The sequence below is a fragment of the Carettochelys insculpta genome, chromosome 10 (genome assembly GCF_033958435.1).
Source record: "Carettochelys insculpta isolate YL-2023 chromosome 10, ASM3395843v1, whole genome shotgun sequence".
Taxonomy (NCBI): domain Eukaryota; kingdom Metazoa; phylum Chordata; order Testudines; family Carettochelyidae; genus Carettochelys; species Carettochelys insculpta.
The window spans coordinates 43557189-43578627 of NC_134146.1; the positions used below are offsets into that span (position 1 = coordinate 43557189).

Sequence of the window (21439 nt, forward strand, 5' to 3'; positions counted from 1 at the left end):
TGGCTTATATAATGCTATAGAGGCTAGACTGAATGATGTAGAGCTGGTAAATTGGCAATCTGTTCACCCTTTTCATAATACCAGAGCAAGAGGGCATTCAGGGACAAAGAAGGCAAATTCAAAACTTAAGAAAGGTTTCCACCCAGCACACAGAATGCATCTTTTTTAGATGAGTTTAGCAGGGTTTGAAAAGGTATTATTCATTTATATGGCTAATAAGAATATCCATTTATACTAGTAAATATTAAAAAACAGTAGGGGAATATTGAAAGGGATAGAAGACTTAATGCGTCAGAACTTGTCAACCTCTGACCACATGAGTCTAAGGAGGTTTTCCATAACTACCTGGTGGAGGGTTTCTTGCATCTTCCTCTGAATAATCTGGTACTGTTGATGACAGGTATGGAAATAGATGGACCACTAGTCTGATCTAATATGGCAATGCCAATGAGGGGAATTGGTGTCAGAGCCAAACTTAGATCTCCTGTGTCCTTGCCTACTATTCACAACACATTCTTGTGACTTGTATTTTTCCTGTTGCATCTAGTAGACTTTTTATTTTTTTTCTTTTAAAGGCAAAAGATATGATTGAAGAACATGGCCCTTCAGAAAAAGCAATAAATGGCCCTGCCAATACTTCTGGGGATGAACCTTCTAACCCCCAGAAGAGTCATGAAGAAGAGAAATCACATACTATACAGGAAGATGAAAATAATCAGGAAGAAGCAGTGCTGAATGGTGTTTCATAAAACTGAAGTTCCTAGTTTACAGTTCTCTTACATTACATTTTACAATAGTGCTTGTATAAGCTTGCCAAAGATAGAATATGGATCGCCAGTCTTGACACCGCACTTTCAGTTCCTCCATTTTGGAATTCAGAAAGGGGAGGAATCCTGAAGAAATCATATGTTAAACATACTTTGACACCTACTGTGTTATAAATATATCATCAGATGTGCCTTGAGATAGTATATGTAACATTTAAATAAACAAAAATTGCTGGCTATAGGAAATGTTATTTTGTTTTCAAAATATGGCAAAGATGTGGGGAGAATCCCTAATGTAATATTCTTTACAAAAGCATTAGCTGCTTTTGTTACATTTTTAATAATATGCAACCACTTCTTCACCTGAGGAAAACTAGAAAGAAATGCAGTCTAAAATATTTGCACTGAATTGTAATTTCTCCATTAGTTTAGTCTGGAAACTGGTCTGTTTTAATACATGTTTTTTAAACGCTGTATGTAGAGGAAAAAAACTGCAGACCACTGGAATACATTTGTTAAATTCTCATAATCTGCAGGGATATTGGGTGGCATTGGCAGTGACTGTTCTACTTTGAGGCTTTGTTTGGTTTATTTATTAAACTGTACAGTATTTAAAAATCAAACATAGCTTTAGTTAAAACACTAAGATGAAATAGTCATGTCCATTAAGGCATAACCTGAACTACTGAAAAGATCAATTTCCAGAAAGTTTATTCTGTATAAACTCCATGTTAGTCCTTGGTAGAGTATTTTTATTTTTGTTTTGGTTGTTTGATGTGCAATATGTTTTTGTATGCTGGTAGAAAAAATAAACTTTGATCTTCCATTGGTTACTTACTTTCCTTTGATCAAAAAAAATTTAAAGTAATTCAAGATATTTCAGGCTTGTTGTAATTTAGTGCTAACCTCTTTAAAGGGTTAAGATGAACTCTAGGCTGCCTCCTAGGGAAGACCTAGATAACACACTGTGCTCATGTTCTCTGCGTAGGAGTTTAAGAACTTTAGTTGAGGCACTTAAAAAAATAGTTTTTATCCTCCAGCCTAGATAGGTGTCATCTAGAATAGGTAGTAACTTGGGAGTACTGACAGTGGCACATTCACATACTGATGTGTAGGCTTTTAAAGAGGGACTTAAAAGTGGTGGCATGCTGTACTTACTGTGGGTTCGATGCACTGTGATTGATCTGCTGGAGTTCAGTTTTACTGCATCAGTGAAGATGTGACAAAATCCATATCTGGCCCCTGCAGTCGACTGTTGCTGCATGGAGTAGGGGATGTCAATGTGAGTCCGAAAAGCCCTGATCTTCACTAGCGTATAAAGTTGATCCTGATATGTCAGTTCTAGCTACATTAGTGGTGTAGCTAGAATTGCGTATCTGGAAGTGACTGTGATCCCTAATGTATAGACTAGGTCTAAGAATAAGGAAGGCCATTCCTGATACAGAGGTAATACTGATAAGAACTAGAAATGATGCAGAAAAATAAAAAGCAAGGAGGGCACCAGTGTAGGTAGGGTGGTATAGAGCCCTGAAAGAGAAGACTATATGGAACCTACCTTTGTGAGCATAGGGTAACAGTATTTGAACGGCTGCATTTTGTATTGCTAGAGCTGAGATAGGAAACATGGAGACTAAAGAGACTACAGCAGTCAAGGCATGAGACAACCAAAATATAGGTATGCATTTCAGGTGGAGGGATAGATTTTTTTTCCTGCTAAAACAAACTGAAAACAAAGGGCCAGGTTTCAGTGGCAGTGCAGTTGTCTGGGGAGGAAAGTATGCAGTCAAAAATGATTCTAAAGTAAACTGGAATAACTGGGAAGTTGGTGGTCATGACAACACTGGTGAATGGAGCAAGGTGAATTCATCTGATGTTTGGTTTTATGACACATAGAAATGTGATCCTGGACATAAGGAAGAAATGTTAAACACAAAGGAACATCTCAGCACCAATAACATTTTTGTTTGGGCTACATCTTAGAGCAGTGGTTCCCAACTGGGAGCCTGTTGAAAAAATGAGAAAAATGACCTAGAAAATAAGTTCTAAATTGCAAAATCAATCTACTTTTAAATTTAAACATCTTTCAGTAATGTCTAACTGCTGTCCAAAAATCTATGCTGTGGTTTCCTTTTTCATTTAATGAAGTGTACCTAATAGCTAGCATTCGCTTGAATGGGGGTCCACACTAATGAAAAGTTAGGGAACTACTGGTCTAGCACCTTACCAACACTTCTACTGCCTGGTGGGCTCTTGGAAGATACTTAGGGGTAAATTACAACTCAACAGTGCAGAACACAGAGCCAGGACTGCTGACTGGAAACAAACTTTAGTGGACCACAGTAAACTTGGCCACACCTATAAGTGGACATGCAACTAAATAAAATCACGTTGGATTACAGGTGTTGCCAGATGAGTGTGTTCTGGATTAGAGAGGTTCACCTTGTATACAATGAAACACAGGCATACATTTATAGATTGGGGTTAGAAAGACCCCAGGAGACGTTCAAGACCTCAGTTCTTTATTACAACACTGAGAAAAGCTAAACTGCATGAATGGTGGTCCACCTCTAAACAATTTGTGGAAGAACTTCACAATTTCACTGAAAAAAAATTGCACTTGTAGTATTGAATCTAAGCCTCTATCTTAAAAGCTCATAGAATTAAAATTCCCACTTTCAATGTTACACTATAAACTTCAGTGTTATCCTAAGAGTACCAGATCATAAAAGAATAAGACCTAAGCACCATATACTGTAAAACAAATATTATGGAATTTTAGCACTTATGACAAATGTTTTTATTTAAATACAGTGGAATTAGTAAAAATAATGATATCAATGTCAAAGTAAAAAGTGGAGACAAATCAATAGCACTATGTCCAACTTGTTTTTGAAAATTAATACAAATTCTTACAGGAAACTTCAGTACACAATTTCTAAAGGTTTTATTCCCATTGTGCAAATAAATCCCCATGATTTTTCTGAACAGGTTGTTTCAACCCAGCTTTTTCTCTTATCAGTATCATCTTGCTAACTTTAGGATATTAAACCATAGCAGCATGAATTTCAAACAGATGTACCTAGTTAACCAGAAATACATCATCAGAGTGCTAATTTGTAATTAGAGTGCTTAGGACTGTCAGGCTGCTTCTTTACCTATAATGCATATAAATTAGCCAGCCCAAATCTTAGTATTTCCCATTTCATTCTAGGAAAAGTACTTCAAATTAGAGGTAAATTGTATTACTACTGGAGATAATGGCTTAGAATCACTTGAAAAAAGTATTATGAGAGTTCCTGGACTCCCCAAAACAGGATATGCATGATGGAATCAATATGGGGCTAGCAGTGGAGGAGATACGGTTTCTTGCATTAGTTCTCAAGCATCATTGAACAAATCAAAAACATTGGTGTCAACTTTCCTCGGATCAGTCATCAAAATTGATATTAATATACATAAACTAAATAATTGGTTTACAACTAAATTTTCACATTCACTTCTTAGCTTGACTTTCCAGTAAATCTTTAGCTTCATTGATTTTGGCTGCCACATAGGGAGAACCACCTAGAAGAAGAAAAGTCTTGTCACAAAAAGTCTTTTTCTACTTTATTACATTATTGCCCAATTTTGGCTTAATAGTACCAGTAGGGGAAAAAAGCGTGAATTCATGTGTTCAAAGAAATAGACAAGTGATATTTGACAAGTTGCAGAATACTTAAGATTTGTCTACACGTGGGGTAAAAGAACAAGCTCTTAGTCCAATAAAGTGGATTAAGCTTCACAAGAAGATGACAATCACTGTGCAATCTCTCTCCACAGAGTTCAGGAACAATGATTCCAGAATAACTATTCTTGAATCATTCATGCATAGACAAAACTTAAATGCTATTAGGTCTCTTGCCTAGGTGTGTATGAAGAAGTGAATTTCATGATAGGGTCACCAAGGTTTTAGAGCAGTATGCAGAACTATTTTCCAAATCTTTAGGATGTTTCCAGCACATTTTATGTAAAGCTAGAGTCCACATATGAACCAGTGTAATTCAGCAGGGCCTGACCCAAGCCTCTGTATTGTTGGAATAATGATGAAGCAAAAAATACAGGTGGTTAGTAGATTAAGCATTATGTAATCCCTCCAGTTTGATGTACTGTAAAAGCACCAAAATTAATTTGATCACCTATTAAAAGGTGCATAGACCCTGTTAAGAGTATCAAGGACTGCTTCCTAAGATCAGTATTCTTTGCTTTAGTTGCTGTAAAAAAAAGGGTGGGGGGCAATATTAAGAGACTCCTTCGAATGCACATTACTAAACTTCATATGCCTAAGAATTCACTTGATTTTGCTTCTGCTGGAGGTTCAAGCAGGTCCTCATAACCAGCGTTATTTGAAGAGGAAGAAGGCAAAGAAGTGGATGGGAAGTTTCACGTTGACTTCAGGGCAGCCAGTTTCTCTCTTAAATCAAGACTAAAGGTCCCAATTTGCCAAGCAGTAAAGGACATGATTTGTATTCATTGAAGTCAATGGGATTTAAGTGCTATGATGAAAAGAGATGGGAGTACTTACATTATTTAAAGTTAACTACGCGCTTATGAATTTAACTGAATCTCACCCTTAGCAATTCACAAGTAGCAATAACACATATTTAGTTATTTGCTCTTTCTGAAGAATCTGAAGGCCCAGTTCCAAGCTAACAGGCGTTTCATGCATTGGAGCAGCTGTATAATTATACTGTGGGCTTTCACTGAAAAGGCCTTTTTTTCTTTACGTGGTAATTCAATGCAGAGATGATAGGTAGTGAGAAATGAGAATTTGCTGAACCTATTAGTCTTAATAGCATTTAAATGTCTGAGCAGGGGACCTCTGAATAGACAAAGACCCAAGTATCTTTAGATGCATTTATTTGCAGGCAAGTTTTAAATTTTTCTTTATTGCTAATGTACAAATCATGTACCTATATAGATCTCTCATTACCCTGATTCCCTTCATTTGGGACAACAACATAGTAGGTGGACAGTAATTGGTTTATTTCAAATTGGACTTATCCCTACTGGTTTTACCTACCTTTATCTGGATGATTCAAAAGCATGATCCGTCTGTGAGCTTCCCTAATTTTACTTTTATTGGCTGTAGGGCTAGTTTAAAAAGACAGATGGTTAGGTAACCTGACTTGAAGGAATTATTAAAATATTACACAATCAGAAAAAATGCAAAATTAGGAAAATAATTAGCAAATACTAAAAATAACTTCTGGTACTACAATTGCTCACAGTAAGTAAAGGAATTAGAAAGCAATTTTCCACTGCAGTTTTTTTTTCTCCTGTTGCTGCTCTGTTCAACATCTTCAGTCCATCATTGGCAAAATTAATATTTTTTAATAGTTCACTGAGCGATATGGGCCAACTGCTACTGCAGAACTGTCAAAAGGAGCATGACATCTTTTCATGGTCTTATTTCTTCGAAATTCAGTCATATTTGAAAGTGAAAAAACAGACACACAAATGCTTACAGGGCTTTAATCAGGTAACATGCTAAAGAGTTTTTGAGACATAACCAATTATGTAAATCCCTAAACTGTTAATTATGATTGCCTGCTTGTTTGGTTTTCCTTTACTAAACTTCAATTCTTAGTATTTTCACAGAGACTGAAGCTTTTTGGGAGAGAGAATGAGTCCTTTATGTACATAGTACCTAGCAAAATGGAGACAACGTCTGATGGAACCTCTAGCATAAGATAGGATAAAAATAGTGCATATTCTTATAAGGCATAGTGTCACAGGTTTATGCCACTAGGAGGATCAAATGAGATGCAAGTCTGGAGCAGCAAAAGAGAACAAAGACAGAAACTGACATACATCTCAGGGAAGAAGAGGCCAGTTTGTGAAGCAAAAGATTTGTACTGACCAAATAGCAACTCTCAGAGTGATCACAGAGTGTAACTACCCCATAAACATTACTTTCATAGACTTCAGAAAAAGCCTTTGACAGCATTGACAGACAGTTTGTGGAAACAGCTGCAACACCATAGCATCCCATCCAAAATTATTAATCTCATCTATTCAGTGTAAGAAACCTTGATATGCTAAGTTATTCATAATGCCATCTTGACAGAATCCTTCAGCATCTTCTCAGGAGCACAACAAGGGTGCCTATTGTAACCTTTCCTGTTCATGATCAGGATTGTCTGGATCGTGAGCAGGAAATAGATGGCCATCAACAGGCATTCAGTGAACACTTTTCAGCTAGAAGACATTGATATTACTGACAATGTCACCCTCTTTCACACCAACATGAAAGCATACAAAAAAAGGTCTCAACACTAGTGAAAAGTGCCTCAATGACTGGACTGGATCGAACAAGGGAAAGACCAAGACACTGAGGATCAACCAGTACAACATCATCACCACCACACTGGGAGTGGATGACCTTGAAGATGTGGAGCAGTTCACCTATTTGAGGAGTATTATGGGCAAAGATGGAGGAACAGACAGGGGTATCAATGCCAAAATGGGGAAAGTATCAGCTGCATTCAAGACTCTTTGTCCCATATGGAGATCACAAATATCTGTGAAGACAAAACTGTGGGTCTTCAATGCAAATCTGAAGAGTGTGCTCTTGTATGGATGCGAGACATTGTGTATGAAAAAGTTTTCAAATTGCAAGCTACGGACATTCATAAACCAAGACTTGAGGTACATCCTTCATATCAAATGGCAAAACTTGGTCACAAATGTAGAATTTCAGAACAGAGCAGGACAAAAACCACGATGTTCAAATCCAGAGAAGAAAGCGGGGATGGCTAGGCCACACTTTCAGAAAACCATCATCTAGCATAGTCTGTCAAGTTCTAAACTGGCACCCACAAGGAAAACGCTAAAGAGGAAGATCCCGGACAACATCTACTGAGACTGAAGGACAACAACTTGGTACTCCTGTGGTCAGCTAGAAGCTTAGTCTCGAGATAGCGCGAAGTGAAGACTTTTAGATGACCTATGCTCTGCCCAAAATACAAGGGTTTATGTCAAGTAAGTGAAAAGAATTAACTGCCAAGGGCAAAATTTGAAAAAGCACATTAAGCCCAGATTCTGAAAGGTATGTAGAAGCCTAACTCCCATTGATTTGAGCACCTAAACCCCAGTGAGAATCAATGGTACTTGTACGGCTCCATGCCTACATAGGACTTAAGGACTTTTGAAAATTTTATCTCAAATCTAAGACATGCAAGTAGTTCTGATCACTTCCCTGAGGCAGTTTTCAAAGAGGTGGCCCCCAAACTTCTTAAGTGACTCCCTCCTTGCTCCTAGTGTAATCTGCCCATCCCCAATCCATGGTGCTGAAGTCAGGGGCCATGGCCAGAACTGGAACTGGGAGCAAAACTGAGCCAATGCTGGAATTAGAGCCACGGTCAGGGACAGAGGCCAGGGTCAGAGATAGGGGCAATGCAGGATTAGATAGAACTCCCTCTCTGCTCCCCGTGGTAGGAACAGGAGCCACTGTTTTAAAGTGTCTATGATTACTGCAGTTAAGAGCTTCTCCATTGTCAGTTACAAAACAGATGACAGCCAGCTTCAAAGGTCACCAAATATATTAGCTAATAATGCACTAACAGCCATTTCCAGACTATACAAAAGAGGATAGCCACATCTGAAGGCTTTGCAGCTGTCTGGCTTTCTAAAAACCAGACAGTCTTCAATCTTCAAATGAAACAATTTCAGAATAGGACTGTCCCTTCACAGTTCCTAAGAACTTCTGCAGTCAAAACCAAAATCATTCCTCCCAAAATTTAGTGAAGGGCCACACAACCACCAGTCATTCACTGTATCAATGTGTCTGAACAAAAAACATTATTTTCGTACTGAAAGACTAAACATATCATAGTCCATGCTTTGAAATAAAGGCACAGAGACAATTTTTATTAACATAAAAGTTAAATTGAGTGTTAAAGCAAGTTAAAAATGCAATACAAAAATGTGGTTTAACACTCAATCCTCAGTCAGAAATGGCTTTTTACAAATTAATGTTTCTTTGCACAATATAGTATAATCAATCTAATATATGCTACCTTAGAAAAACCTGGTAGCCAGTCATGCAAAATGAGCTAAGTAGAAGCAGCATTATGATAAATTTTCTTAATTTAACTTGGCACTGAATTTCAGATGCTGAAGTAATGGAGTTTAAGGATTCAGTACCTCTGAAAAATTAGTCACTTGATCTTCACCCGGTTAGTGCTATATTCTCTCCTGCATCCTACATTTTTAATTCAAATGATTTTTTTTACCTCACTCCTAATATTAAAGCTGCTTCTCGTTTGGTCATTTTGGGTTCAAATCCACCTCTGTAATAACCACTGAAGGCCTGAAATAGAAGATGCTTTAGTAAGGAAACTGACAGGCAAAATAATGTGAATTATAAAATGCTGGAGATAAATAAGAGGTCATCATTTCTTCTTTAATAGCTGCAGAGCTTTCTTGTCTATAAAATTACAAGAATGTTTCTTATGAACTGTTATCATTAAATTTTATCAAAACTTAATTTCATTATTTACTCAACTGTTTAGCAGAGTTGCCAAATTGACCATCTTAATTTGAAACTATCCTACAGTAGAATGGTTGAGATATGTGATATTGTTTTATACATTCAATTTGGAGATATTCTGTCCCAATTTACCAGCAACAATCAGTAATACTGTACAGCTGTGATGACAATTTATTCTGTCTCTATCTCAGAGTATATTGAATTTCTCACTGGGGACCAAATGAAGCTACTTACACACAGAAAAAATATTTAACATAGGTTAAAAAAGTACTATGAATGAAACAAAACTTACAGATTTTGGCAGATTCTGAAGGGCTTGTTTTACTTGTGGTTCCATTTGCTTCATAGCTTGTAACACATAACGACCTTAAAGATAATAACTAACATTAAGAGAATGAAAGGCATAATTTCATGCAGATTTACAAATTTATTACAATAATTTACTTTCAGATTAGTATGTAGGAAAAATGTTTTTGACTGACTAAGATAAAAATGTAGGGTGTTTTTTTGGCTGCAATCAGTTCAGTCAGTCCACTCCCCTATATGTGTCCCTCAAAATACAGTATGTGTGTCATATTCTGAACTGATAGTATATTTTACACTACCCATTATTAAAGCAGCCAATGAAAAGTACAACCCACTGTTAGACTCCTCACACCCAAGACAAACCTGCAAATCCAGCAGCAGCTATCGTCAGACCAACTGCTATCACAGTGCCAGCCTGGGTGCAGGAGCAGTAGCAGGGTAAGGTGGAAAGAGTAATTGATTAATAAAAATGAAAAAAAACCAAATCTTTATAGTCAGCTTAATTAAATATATATTAAAATTAAAATGGCTTCAACTATGACAAAAAACACTAACTGCAACATAATAGATGGATATAGTTAACTTGTACACATTGGCTGATAGCTTTTAAAGGCTTTCTTACTGTATTTCAAAATTACAGGTGGAATGGTTAATACTCTTGAAAACAGAAAAGTTTCAGTTATCCTATACGGCTATATTCACTGAAACATACGTTCCACTGAGCACAAATGCATTTTTGGCTTAATTGGTATTGATAAAATGCTATGAGTTCCAACATTAAAAATGCTTCAGGAATATCATACAGTTTAGTCTCAGTTATCCAAAGATTCGGGACATCCAATATGTCTGAATATTCTCAATTATAGTTACGTTGTTCAATTATTGAAAATCAACAGATAAGAAAAGCCACTAGTGTGGAAAAGAGCTGATTGTGCAACAGCTGACAAACTGCATTTTCTACAGCCATATTTATCCCAAGTGTAGTTAACCAGTATAGGTGTTCCAGTATATTACATTGGCAAAGTGCTCCAAATGTGAGATTACATCTTACACCAGCAAATCGGTGCTTTCACTGCAGCAGCTTATTCCACACACACACCCAAACCAGCTTCCCCAGCAAAAGTATGGTTTTGTTGGTTTCACTACATCTCCACCACACACTTTTGCCGGCACAGCTAGGTCTGTCCTAAGTCCCAGTCCAAAACACCCCGACACAGCTCCGCCAGCAGAAGACTGTAGTGCACTATAGTTTTGTTGACTCGCTTAATTTTAAATGGACGAGGAAAGCCACTGAAGGCAATGAGCTCCTTTAAAATCCAACCCGTCTGCAAACCCCGAGACCTGGTCCGCACACAGATTCTGCACGGGTCTACCTGTCCCGGGGAGCAGTGGCACGGCTCTAACCCCTAGGGTGGCTACAGTTACACCTGCCGAGCCTACACCTGGTCGGCGGGAAAAAGCCCGGCTGGGATAAGAGCTTTTTTAGCGGGGTCCCTGCCATGCCCCGGCAGGTGCGCTCTCGGGCGCACTCCCGGCAGCGGCTGAGCCGCCCACGGGGTCAAGAAGGCCGAGCTCCGTTCCGTTCCAGGTCCGGCCCGCCCCGCCTCAAAGCAGGGCTAAGGGCTGCTCCCGCCTCCTCAGCCTAGGGACCTGTTCGCTCCCGCCTGCCTGGCCGGAGGGATCCGGAGCCGCCCTCACCATGACTGACCCGGCGGAGCCCCGCTCCTGAAGGCGGGCGGCGGCCGGAGCGGACACGGACAGGCCCCGCCGTCCCCGGCTCGCCGTACGGCACCAGAGCCGCGTCGTAACGCCGGTGCGGGGCATTGGGGCCTGTCGTAAAGTGCAGCCGGCGGAGGGGTGGGAGCGCGAGCGTTGCGCGGTGAGGGGGCCTAGAGCTGGCTGGGCCTTGACTGAGCCCGGCGGGGTGTAGGGCTGGAGATGGTGCGGGGGCCACGGACTGGGGGCGCCGGGTTGGAGATGAGGAGGGGAAGGAGGGGACCAGACTGAGTAATGCCCTATTGGAGATGGGGTTGGTACTGACATGAGGAGTTGCCAGGTCGAGGAGGGCACAGACTGCGCAAGTGCAGCTCGAGATGAGGCTGCACGCTGGAAGTAGGGAGCCAGCTAGTCTGCAGGAGAGAATCACAGTAACGCTGGTGAGGGAGGGTGAAACCTAAGGAGTGGGAGCACCCCAGACAGTGTTACTGACTAGTGAGGCTGGGGAGCAAGAGGCTCACCTTTCGTGTTCTCAGTGCTACTCCTGCACACATCTGTCTCCCTTTCACCCCCTCACCCCTTCAGGAAAAATGTGTGTTTTAAATAAGTGTCTTGGTTATTTTAAAGAAAATTACTCTCCAGCATATTAATCAGCTTTGGAAATTACTGCCCTGAATTTACATGTCAAGAGAAGTCAGGTTTGAATTATTTTTGATTATTTACAAAAATGTAGTGAGGCTGGTCAATATATTTGTTTAAGCCCTCTAAAATAGATCAGCTGCTTTTCCCAAAAAATACATAATTTCAGGCTCAGATAGATGCATATTCTATGAAACACTAAGAATGTAACTTAATACACATTGAATAGTACCATTCAGGGCCTAAATGTTTGTGCAAGCTCTCATCTGTATAAGAGTGGGAGTTTTTATTTAGTGTTAAACCTACTGAAATGATAATATATTGGCCGTACGTTGTTAATACTGAAGTAATTCCAAGTTTTGCTATTCACATCAGTGGACTCAATCTCTATATGGCAGTGTTTCCCAAACGTAAATCATTTGTGTATCCCTTTCAGGACTTCAGCCTTATGAGCATACCCCCTCTCCCAGTGCCCTTCCAGTGCTTATCTCCTGATTTTTGGTAATTTATTTTCTGCTGTGTACCCCTTGAAATCCTGTCGCGTACTGCCAGTGATATACATACCATACTTTGGGAAACACTGCTATAAGGATCTCAGTGGCACTATATGTACACATCGCCAGAAAATGAGTGATAAAAGGGTTATCTTCACCACAAAATATCATTTAGAAAGAAACTGAGAGTGCTGACAAGGATTTTCTGGCCAGTATAGATGGGACAAATCCTGTTCACAATGATGTTGGCTAATCATGATTCCATGAGTTAGCTGACACTGATGAAGAGGATTTGTTCTGGTCCTCAGAGATGTTAAAGTTACGGTCACCGTCATGTCAGTTAATTTGTCTCCACAATGATGTTCAACTACAGTAAAATTTAGTTTTATGCATTACCCCCAGAGGGTAGAATAGTTCCAGATCTTTAAGAATTCAGGAACACAAAGGGTAATCCTTTGAACATAGGATTGCACTTTTTGAGAAGTGCTATAGAAATTTAAAGCACCTGGCACAATCTCTTTAATATTAAATCCAGAAATTGACATTGCAGTGCTGGATACACAGATCCCATAGAACTGGAAGGGACCTTAACTGGGTATCAAGTCCAGTCTCCTGCACTCACAGGGTAATCAGGAATACAATCCCATGGGCTGACTATCTCTGAGTCTCCAACTGCCAGATGCTGAGACTGAAGAGCAACAATATTCAATAATTGAGCTGTTCTGTTCATTCCCTCTCAATCACCTGGCATTGGTTAATGCCAGAAGCCAGGAAACTGGGCTAGATGGACCATTGGTCTGACCACATCTGGCCGTTCTTAGGTTACATCTATACTAGACATAGAAAGTCAACCATGGGTACACAATTTTAGCTACACCAACTGCATGGTTAAAATCAATGTATCTGCGCTCAGCCAACTTGTCTGTCTTTACAGGGGAAGATCAACAGGAGAGTTTCTCCCTTCAACCTCTGTTACTCGTTGCATCTCGAGAGCAGTACAGGGGTTGACTGTGACCACTGAGAGTTTGATTTCACACTAGAAGTGCAGAATTGAACCCTGGAAAATCGTCAGTCTTGATCTAGGTTAAATAGACTGTCATCATTTTCAAATGCCAAATTCGTTTGTCTTGAAAGGCAGATACATTTTCCTTCCTTTTTTTAATATGTGCCCCTTTCGTTTTTATCTTTTTGCTCTCTTTGGCCTCTCGAGCTGATATATTTAATCTTTTCTGATTATTTCTTTTATTTGTGGTAATTCTTTTCCCTCTGCCTATGACTATCCCATTTTTCTATGACTTTTTTCTTTCTTCCATCAGTCTTTTTGTTTCAGATGCATTACTATAGAACTCTGAATTTACACCTTAATGGCACTCTCCCTGCTGTGCTATCAACAAATGATAATGACCACTAGTTCAGTCTCTGTAAATTTAAAATCAACAACTTTTTCCAGATGGACAAGCTTGGTTATTTGATTGTTGTAGATTATCAGAAAATGAAGGCTAATTGTAGGTCTGGTACTTGTGTGTGAGTATGTGTAATAAGATAGTGTCATGCATTAATAATACAGTGTCGTGCAACAAATATGTAGTTGAGGGTCTCTCTAGTTTTATTATGAAATAAATTTTTTGGATACTGCATAGTTCAAAATATGGGTAATGGGGTGAAGCAGCATTCTACTCTGAGGTGCTGCTTCAAATTCATCTCAGGTAAGGTGGTCTAATCTAAACATGGGTGTCTGGCGGCTGTTTGGGCTGGATGAGTGAGTAGCTAGACTCATTGTAATTCCTAGGGGAATGGTGAGTGCATTCCCAAGGACTCACAGTAAGCAGGCTTTTAGGTATTACCCAAGACTAATTATCAAAGGAGGATAAAGACTGAACTGCCTTTTTCTGGGCTTGAGGTCCCAGTGCTGCAAGCTCTCCCATGTGTGCATCTCTGGATGTAGAATCAGAGGCCTAAAATAAGGACTGAATCATACTGATAGAGAAGTTTGCAATGCTGCTGTCTTTTGTTGTGGAAAATTGAAAAATTCAGTTCCATTGTTGTCATGTGCCTTATATGAGCACTGAATTCACTTTAGAAAATAAACCATGATTTCAGTGTTTGAGGCTTCTGGTGTTATTTTGAAATTTACATCCATTTTAATAATATCTAATTCTAAGGTTCTATGATAATATTTTAGGGCATTTTCCATTTCTTCCTCCTTCCATTTTTTTCCCCCCCAAAACTGGTAAATTTTAAACAGGATGAAACTTCTTGGAGTGCTTAAGATACATGTGCTGGCTGCAAATGAGCAGAACCAGGCCTTAATGTCTCCCAGGAGAAAAACAGCTTGCAATATTATTATCTGAACATATTAATAAAATATCACTATTAATTTTTCCACTAGCTTAAAAGAATTGGTTATGAACATGCTGACAGGTAGGGCAGCAGTCATATTCCAGGCTTGTTTTATATTTATTTGTGTCAAGAAGTGGATCTGTCCCACGAAAGCTCACCTAATAAACTATTTTGCTAGTCTTTAAAGTGCTACTTGACTGCTTTTTGTTATGAAATAGTTTTATCTCCAGAATTATAGATACTGGTAATTTCTTTGTATTATGTATTTTCTGATATAAGTTGTTTGATATTTTTAGTATGAATGAGAGTTCATTTTGTAGAAAAAAGATTGCTTTGGCATATCTACACTGTCAAGTTCTATGTATGCATGTCAAGGAAATATAGTCTGGACGTGGAAATCATGTAAATTGCTGCTTGTGCTCTTAAAGGGCAAAGGTACTGTACACTCAGGATTTTTCTTTTTATAATAACATTAAGTTAAGGATCTTGTCTCAAAAATACACTAACTTAGCAAAGAACATTAAAATTAGAGTGTTGCACATATTGTAGCTTCTATTGACCAAGTTTTCTGCACACACCTGGGCTCTATCCATCCCTCCATTCTGCTGCACAAGCTCCCTCATGTCATCCTCCCATCCTCTTCTATTTTAGGGATTCACTATGACCCTTCAAACCCTCTTCCTTAGACTGGGAGCTCTATGAGTCTCCCCATATTTTTTTTTTTAAATTCAGGATCGGTATATTAAGATCAGACTCCTCTTCTCATTTCCTTGTGGGAATCCCCTTCTGCTGTCTGCTTCCTCACTGCCTCCCCTCCTGGGGAAGAGCAGCCACTCAGGAAGGCTGCAGAAAGCAGGCAGCTTCCCCCTCAGGGAGTAACACCATTCTCTCAGGAGGAGAGGAGGGAGCTAAAAGAGCCCAGCTGCTCAGAGAAGTCCTGTTCTCTCCTCCCCTCTTGTGTGCCACAGGGCAGCAACTCTACTCTTCCCCCCATGCCTCCCTACAACACCTGGCCTGGGAAGGAAAAAGGAGGTCTGGGTGAACAAACATGAGAGTGGTGTACCCCTGGCCTGCAGCCTCTTCAGTCCTGAGAGCAGGGAGTGAAGTGCAGAGGTGAGGCAGAACAGTGCTTGGGAGAGCAGAACTGATAGGAGATAGACAGATGGGCTGAGCTCATGGCAGGGAGCCAAAATAAATCACCTTAGTAAATTTGGAAGTGTGAGCAATGCAAATTGCACACACAAATCCTGGGGGTGAGCAGGGTGAATACAAAAAAGAGCAAGAATAGTGTTATTTTTGGCACTACATCATGAAAAGGTGATTGGGTGGGAGTGTATCAAGTTAACATGTAAGTGGAGTGTACTGGACAAAACAGCTTTAGATACAGAGGCTGCAAGTGTCTGTTACCCCTCATGTCTTCCCCAACTATTATCTCTGATCCCCATTATGGTCCATACTGCTGATCTTCTACTTCTTACATATCCCCACCACCTCACCAAATTGCTGCAGGCTAAGGACTCTCTGGTACCCCTGGCTTGCTGCATATGCTGCTATTTCCTATTGGGTGTACATTTCAGCCTCCAGAAGCAATTGTGTGTGCACCTCTAGTTACTAGATGCTTTGGATAAAATCCTGTCCTATAATGAGCTTGAAGACAGTGCAGAGAGTCCCTTCTCTACCCAGCATGTCCACTCAGCTGCTAAGTATAGTTTCACCCTAATATTGTCTTGAACACTCAGCTGTGAATGAGGCTAAAGAACTGATCTGTGTACTGCTGCCCTAGGAGGCCAGGGTTTGCGGAGCATTGCTAGCATTGTCACCCTACCCTAACACAAAGACAAATTAGAGTTGGCCAGAAAATGTTACCATTTTCTGGAAGAAGAAAAAAAATAGTATTTTAAGGCCTATAAATCTGTTCAAATTCTACTACTACATTTGCCATGCATGCAATCAGCCTGTGTTGAGAAAAGTTGTAGCTATCACCATTTGCCGTGTGTTCAATGATTCAGTTCAACAGTAGTTTAGGAGGGTGTGGATTTTCTATCCAGAATCCCCAAAATAGAGGGCCCCCCCAAAATACATAGATATCTAAATATTTCCTTCTCTCAGGTTCAGGAGGATACTGAAGTTCCATCATATTGTATTTTTAAACCAACATAAATAATAGACAGGTTTGCTATATTCTTTCACTAACATCTTTTTTCTGCTGTGCACTTTGTTGTGTAAGCATTTCCCACGTCCTATGACTGTGACTTGCTGCACTTACTGGGTATACAGCTCCTCTGTTCTGTCAATGTTTCTTTTCTTCATCCATCTTTCTTTCTGAAGTGTCTTCATGGTTTTTGTGTACTAATCGTTTGCGTAAGAGTAAAACCTACTTTATCTGTTTTCATCTATCTTAACCTGTTTATGGCATTTTTAGCAGTGTTAAATTGCTAACAATTATTATAAAGGTATATCTGAGATAATAAGTAACAGAGAGAAAGCCGTGCTAGTCTATATGCTATCAAAACAAAAAAGCAGTAAAGTAGCACTTTAAAGACGAACAAAATAATTTATTGGGTGAGCTTTCATGGAACAGTCACACAAAACAGACATAAAAACACTCCTGATCCACAAACCGGTCAGCCGACATTTTAATGGAGTGGGCCATTCTGTTAATGACTTAAAGAGTTTGCGTCTTACTGAAGAAGAATTTTCACACTACTTTGGAAAGAGAGGCTGCTGAACTCTCTTTTATATTCAAATTCGACACATTAACATGTGGTTTGAACCGGGATGTGAATTTTCTGGGTCATTGTAGGAGCTCTTTTGCATACTTGGCTTAATCTAATTCTTCACCACCACCACCCTGCCCCTCTACTCTCTGATTTGTTCACCTTGATAATTTTTTATCTGATTTGTCAACCTTGATTACTATTTTTGGTTCTCTATGCCTTAAATATTTAGTCTGTTCTGGTATGGCTATGGTCTGAAGAAGTGGGTCTGTCCCACAAAAGCTCACCTAACAAATTATTTTGTTAGTCTCTAAAGTGCTACTTTACTGCTTTTTTGATCTGAGATGATAGTAATTGTCGACTGAAAGAGTGTCTTACTGGGATAAGGGTTTTAAAAAATAAAACAAAATAGGATTGCATTGTAATCTAATACCAAATGCACATGTCTGTGGTTATGAGAATTACAAGGGAATTATTTCTGCCTTGCTTGCAGTGACATTACTTGGCCTTCAGACCTAAATAAAAATGTTAATAAGATTTGTCAGAAAATGAGAGGAGGAAGATTTGCAAATGTGTAGGTATAATATTCAGATTGTAACTTAAAACTGAGATAAATTCAGAATTAGAGGCTAATATGTCTTCTATTTCTCAGTAACTTTTAAGATACATTTTACTTTTCTTTTTCAGAACAGAGTCTTCAGTTGTGTTTCCTATTTTAGGAAGAATAATGAAAATCACAGTGACTTCCCTTCTAATACATCTATAAGTATTATGTAGTTTCTGATTTCATCTTGACTGTTACTACTGCTGTGGCTTTGTTTGGCTGATTGTATTGTGAAATGTGCTTCAAATTTACGAAAACATGTTTGTGCCAGTGTTAGTAAAGAAAATGGAAAGAGTATGACCTTTATATGTAGTGACAATATACTGTAGTGAGCAATGGTTTTTCAAACTTAGGTCTTAATCTTTAAAGTCCTCCTACATGGAGATTATTGCAGGACTGTGATTGAGATCATCATCAAGATACAGGCTGAGTGTACACATGTGCATGCTTGCTCACTACTCTCCCATTTTTCAACATCCAAAAACTACAAGGGGCAAAGGACCTCTGAACAGCACTCTGCCATACCAAACATCCAGAATAGTGTTGGCAGGGGATAGCAAGTGCAAGGGGGTGCACAGAAGGAAGGTTGGAATTAATCTGGTCTATGGAGGGGTAGCTTGGTAAAGGGGGTTCTGGAAGGCTAGAATCTCTACAGAGGCAGAGTTAAGATTGTGGTCTTGTTTATATGGAATTTGTAAGAGAAGCAGAGATTGCAGGAGGGAAGAGTTTGGAGGAGCACCAGTCTGCACACTCAGGATGGTTGCTTCATTACAGGACCTCTGTAAAGAGCTATCTTAATGAAGAGCCAATCTGAAACATGATGTCCTCTCATGTTATTACCTTGCTCTCTGTACATGAAACATGGGGGTCAAAGAGACCTGTAGCTTGGAAGAGAATGTGTTTAACAGGCAAACAAAACAGAACCTAAAACCAGAAGGTGAAGAAAGATATCACAGTGGGACTCAGCCCCCCAGAAAGTCTGGATTTCAAGACCAGCAAAATTTCACAAGCATGGAAGCAAAAACTGAGTCTGTTTACAGAACTGCCCAGAGGGTATGAAGATGAGAAAATGAAGGTAAAACTTTTTTGTAGCTCATTGAAGGGAAAAAGAGCAGAAAGTGCGTGAGGCACTGTTGCAGACAAAATGTCCAAAACACAGGAACAGATGAAAAACTGTCTGGTGAGTACCATGGCTCCTGACAGAATGAGAAGGTACAGAGAGGTAGGGGCTTAGTTACTTGAAACTAAAATGCAAATAAGGGAATAATACTTATATTTCACAGGTGCAAACCATGGCATCTACATACAGCTTTTGGGACATTAAAGATGGGCTAATTAAAGAGAGGATTGCTTATAGGACGTGTGATCCAGTTTATGTTGAAAGAAGAGAACTGAAGAGAAATGCCTTCAAGTAGTAAAGACAGCTAAACTCTTCAGAGAAAGGATCAAAACAGTAACAGCCACTTTTGCAGAGCAAATACACAGACAATATGTTAAGGAATCCAGGAGGTTTTAAAAAGACCCATCAAAAATGCAGGCATTGTGGGCCATGGTATGTACTGTGGAAAGCAGTGCAAAAGACAGAAGGAAAAACAACTGGCTTATAGCTAATGGTACAAGAAGCATGGTGAACAGAACAATGTAATGTCTCAATTCTGTGGCTACTCCAGGAAGAAATTAACATCAGTTTATGCTTTAGCAAACCCAAGGACTCTCAATTCCTACAGAGTGCAGAAGAAAGCTGCTAGTTATTTGACTCTCATATGTGATACTATGCTATTAGACCAATGGCCAGGTCACCTGGAATATGGAGCCAGCTGCAATATAACCCTTGCACCACTCCCAAGCAGAAATGCTAGATTGGAGAAATTTAACCAAGTGCTGATGATGTACAATAAAACCATTCTGAGGTCAATGGGCCTCAGAACAAAAGGTGTTATTGGTTAGCATTTATAGTAGTTAACACACTGGAGTTCCATCTGTAGCAGGGCAGCACAAGCTGTGTATTTAATTGCAGTACAACATCAGAGGTTCTCTGTGAGAAAAGCATCCCGTTCCAGCATGATAATGCAGTATAAGGACATATTTCAAGGAGATGAATGCTGAGGGTATGTCGACACAGCAACAAAATGTCTCTGATTGGTACACGTTAGCAACTCGGGCTCCCAGGGCTTTGTTTGAGGGGTTATAAAATTGCAGTGTAGATGTTTGGACCTGAGCTGGAATGTGGGTTCTGGAACTCTCCTCCCTGGAGAGAGCCCAAAGCCCAGATTCCAACCCAAGCCAAAACTGGATGCCCAGTTACCATTCTGGATTCTAGACATGCCTGTCAGAAGCCTGTGAACACTTTAGATCGTTAACACACCGTGATGCAGCCTGTGAATAGTGGGAACCTAAAACCAGGCATTTGGAAGCATAAAGAAAATTAAAAGTAAGGCGCTACTTACAAAGTACTACGACCCCATAGAGCAGGTAGAACTATGGTCTGATGCCTCAGAAGGCAGCCTAGGAGCAGCACTAAAGCAAAGCCCAGCAGCATTTGCTCATAGAACCTGGACAGGTGGATAGCAAAGGAGCTCCTGTCTGTCTATCAGTTCACCTTTGGGTACGTGGTGGACTTCCACTGTGACCAAAAGCCATTAGAATGCACTGCAAAGCAGACAATACTGAGCACAACTGGACAGCTAGTGCATTTCCCTGTCGATGGCTGTGTACTGGTTACCTCTGGCTGGGTTTGCAAACTTTCTAATCACACAAATCCATGTGCCCTTGCCCTGTTCTGCCCCTTTCCCAAGGTCCTACCTCACTACATCCCCCTCACTTTCTCCTCCTCTCTCCCTCCTGCTGTCTCACCTTCATTGGTCTGGGGCAGGGAATTGGTATATAGGATCCAGACTCTGTGCTGGGGCGGAGGGGTTGCAGGGCAGGGGTTCAGGAGGGAGTATGAGGTGTGGGTTGTGGGGAGGATTTGAGTTCAGGGGTGTATGGGAGGGGGAGGTTATTGGTGGGGGTGGGGGTTACTGACTCTAAGTGAGGGTTCAGGGCTGGGGTCAGGGGTAGGGGAAGCAAACGATGGGAGCTCTGCAAAGGTGATGTTTTATCAGACAGTTCCCAGTCATTGGTGCAGAGATCTAAGGCAGGTTCCCTGCCTTCCCTGTGCCATTTTCAAAAGCAGCCAGTACATCCTTATAGCATGAGGGGAGGGAGGGGGCAGGTGGCTATGTAAACTGACTTTTCCTGCAGGAACTGGCCCCACAGCTTCCCTTGGCTGCAGTTCCTAGTCAACAGAAGCTGTGGAATGAGCACCTGGGGTGAGGGGGGCACCC

The 21439-nt window shown here is 40.1% G+C and overlaps 2 protein-coding genes across 4 annotated transcripts in view; one reads left to right on the forward strand and one right to left on the reverse strand.

The window, feature by feature from the left end:
* FXR1 (FMR1 autosomal homolog 1) overlaps positions 1-1596 on the forward strand; it is a 58720-nt gene extending 57124 nt beyond the window's left edge. For both annotated transcript variants that reach the window (XM_075003726.1, XM_075003727.1), the window contains one exon: positions 576-1596. In XM_075003726.1, coding sequence (XP_074859827.1) covers positions 576-749 — 174 coding nt within the window. In that variant the 3' untranslated portion in view covers positions 750-1596. The remainder of the gene's footprint in view (positions 1-575) is intronic.
* A 1952-nt stretch (positions 1597-3548) lies between these two features.
* On the reverse strand, positions 3549-11406 carry DNAJC19 (DnaJ heat shock protein family (Hsp40) member C19). Of its 2 annotated transcripts, none has more exons than XM_075004438.1 (6): positions 11302-11406; positions 9967-10018; positions 9590-9663; positions 9041-9117; positions 5827-5897; positions 3549-4331 (listed from the first exon to the last, which is right to left on the reverse strand). In XM_075004438.1, exons 1-6 carry the CDS (start codon positions 11302-11304, stop codon positions 4261-4263), a joined length of 348 nt encoding a protein of 115 aa, XP_074860539.1. In that variant the 5' UTR covers positions 11305-11406; the 3' UTR covers positions 3549-4260. The 2 variants fall into 2 exon arrangements, with proteins under 2 accessions (XP_074860539.1, XP_074860540.1); XM_075004439.1 differs by having other exon boundaries at positions 11312-11403.
* Positions 11407-21439: the final 10033 nt, after the last annotated feature.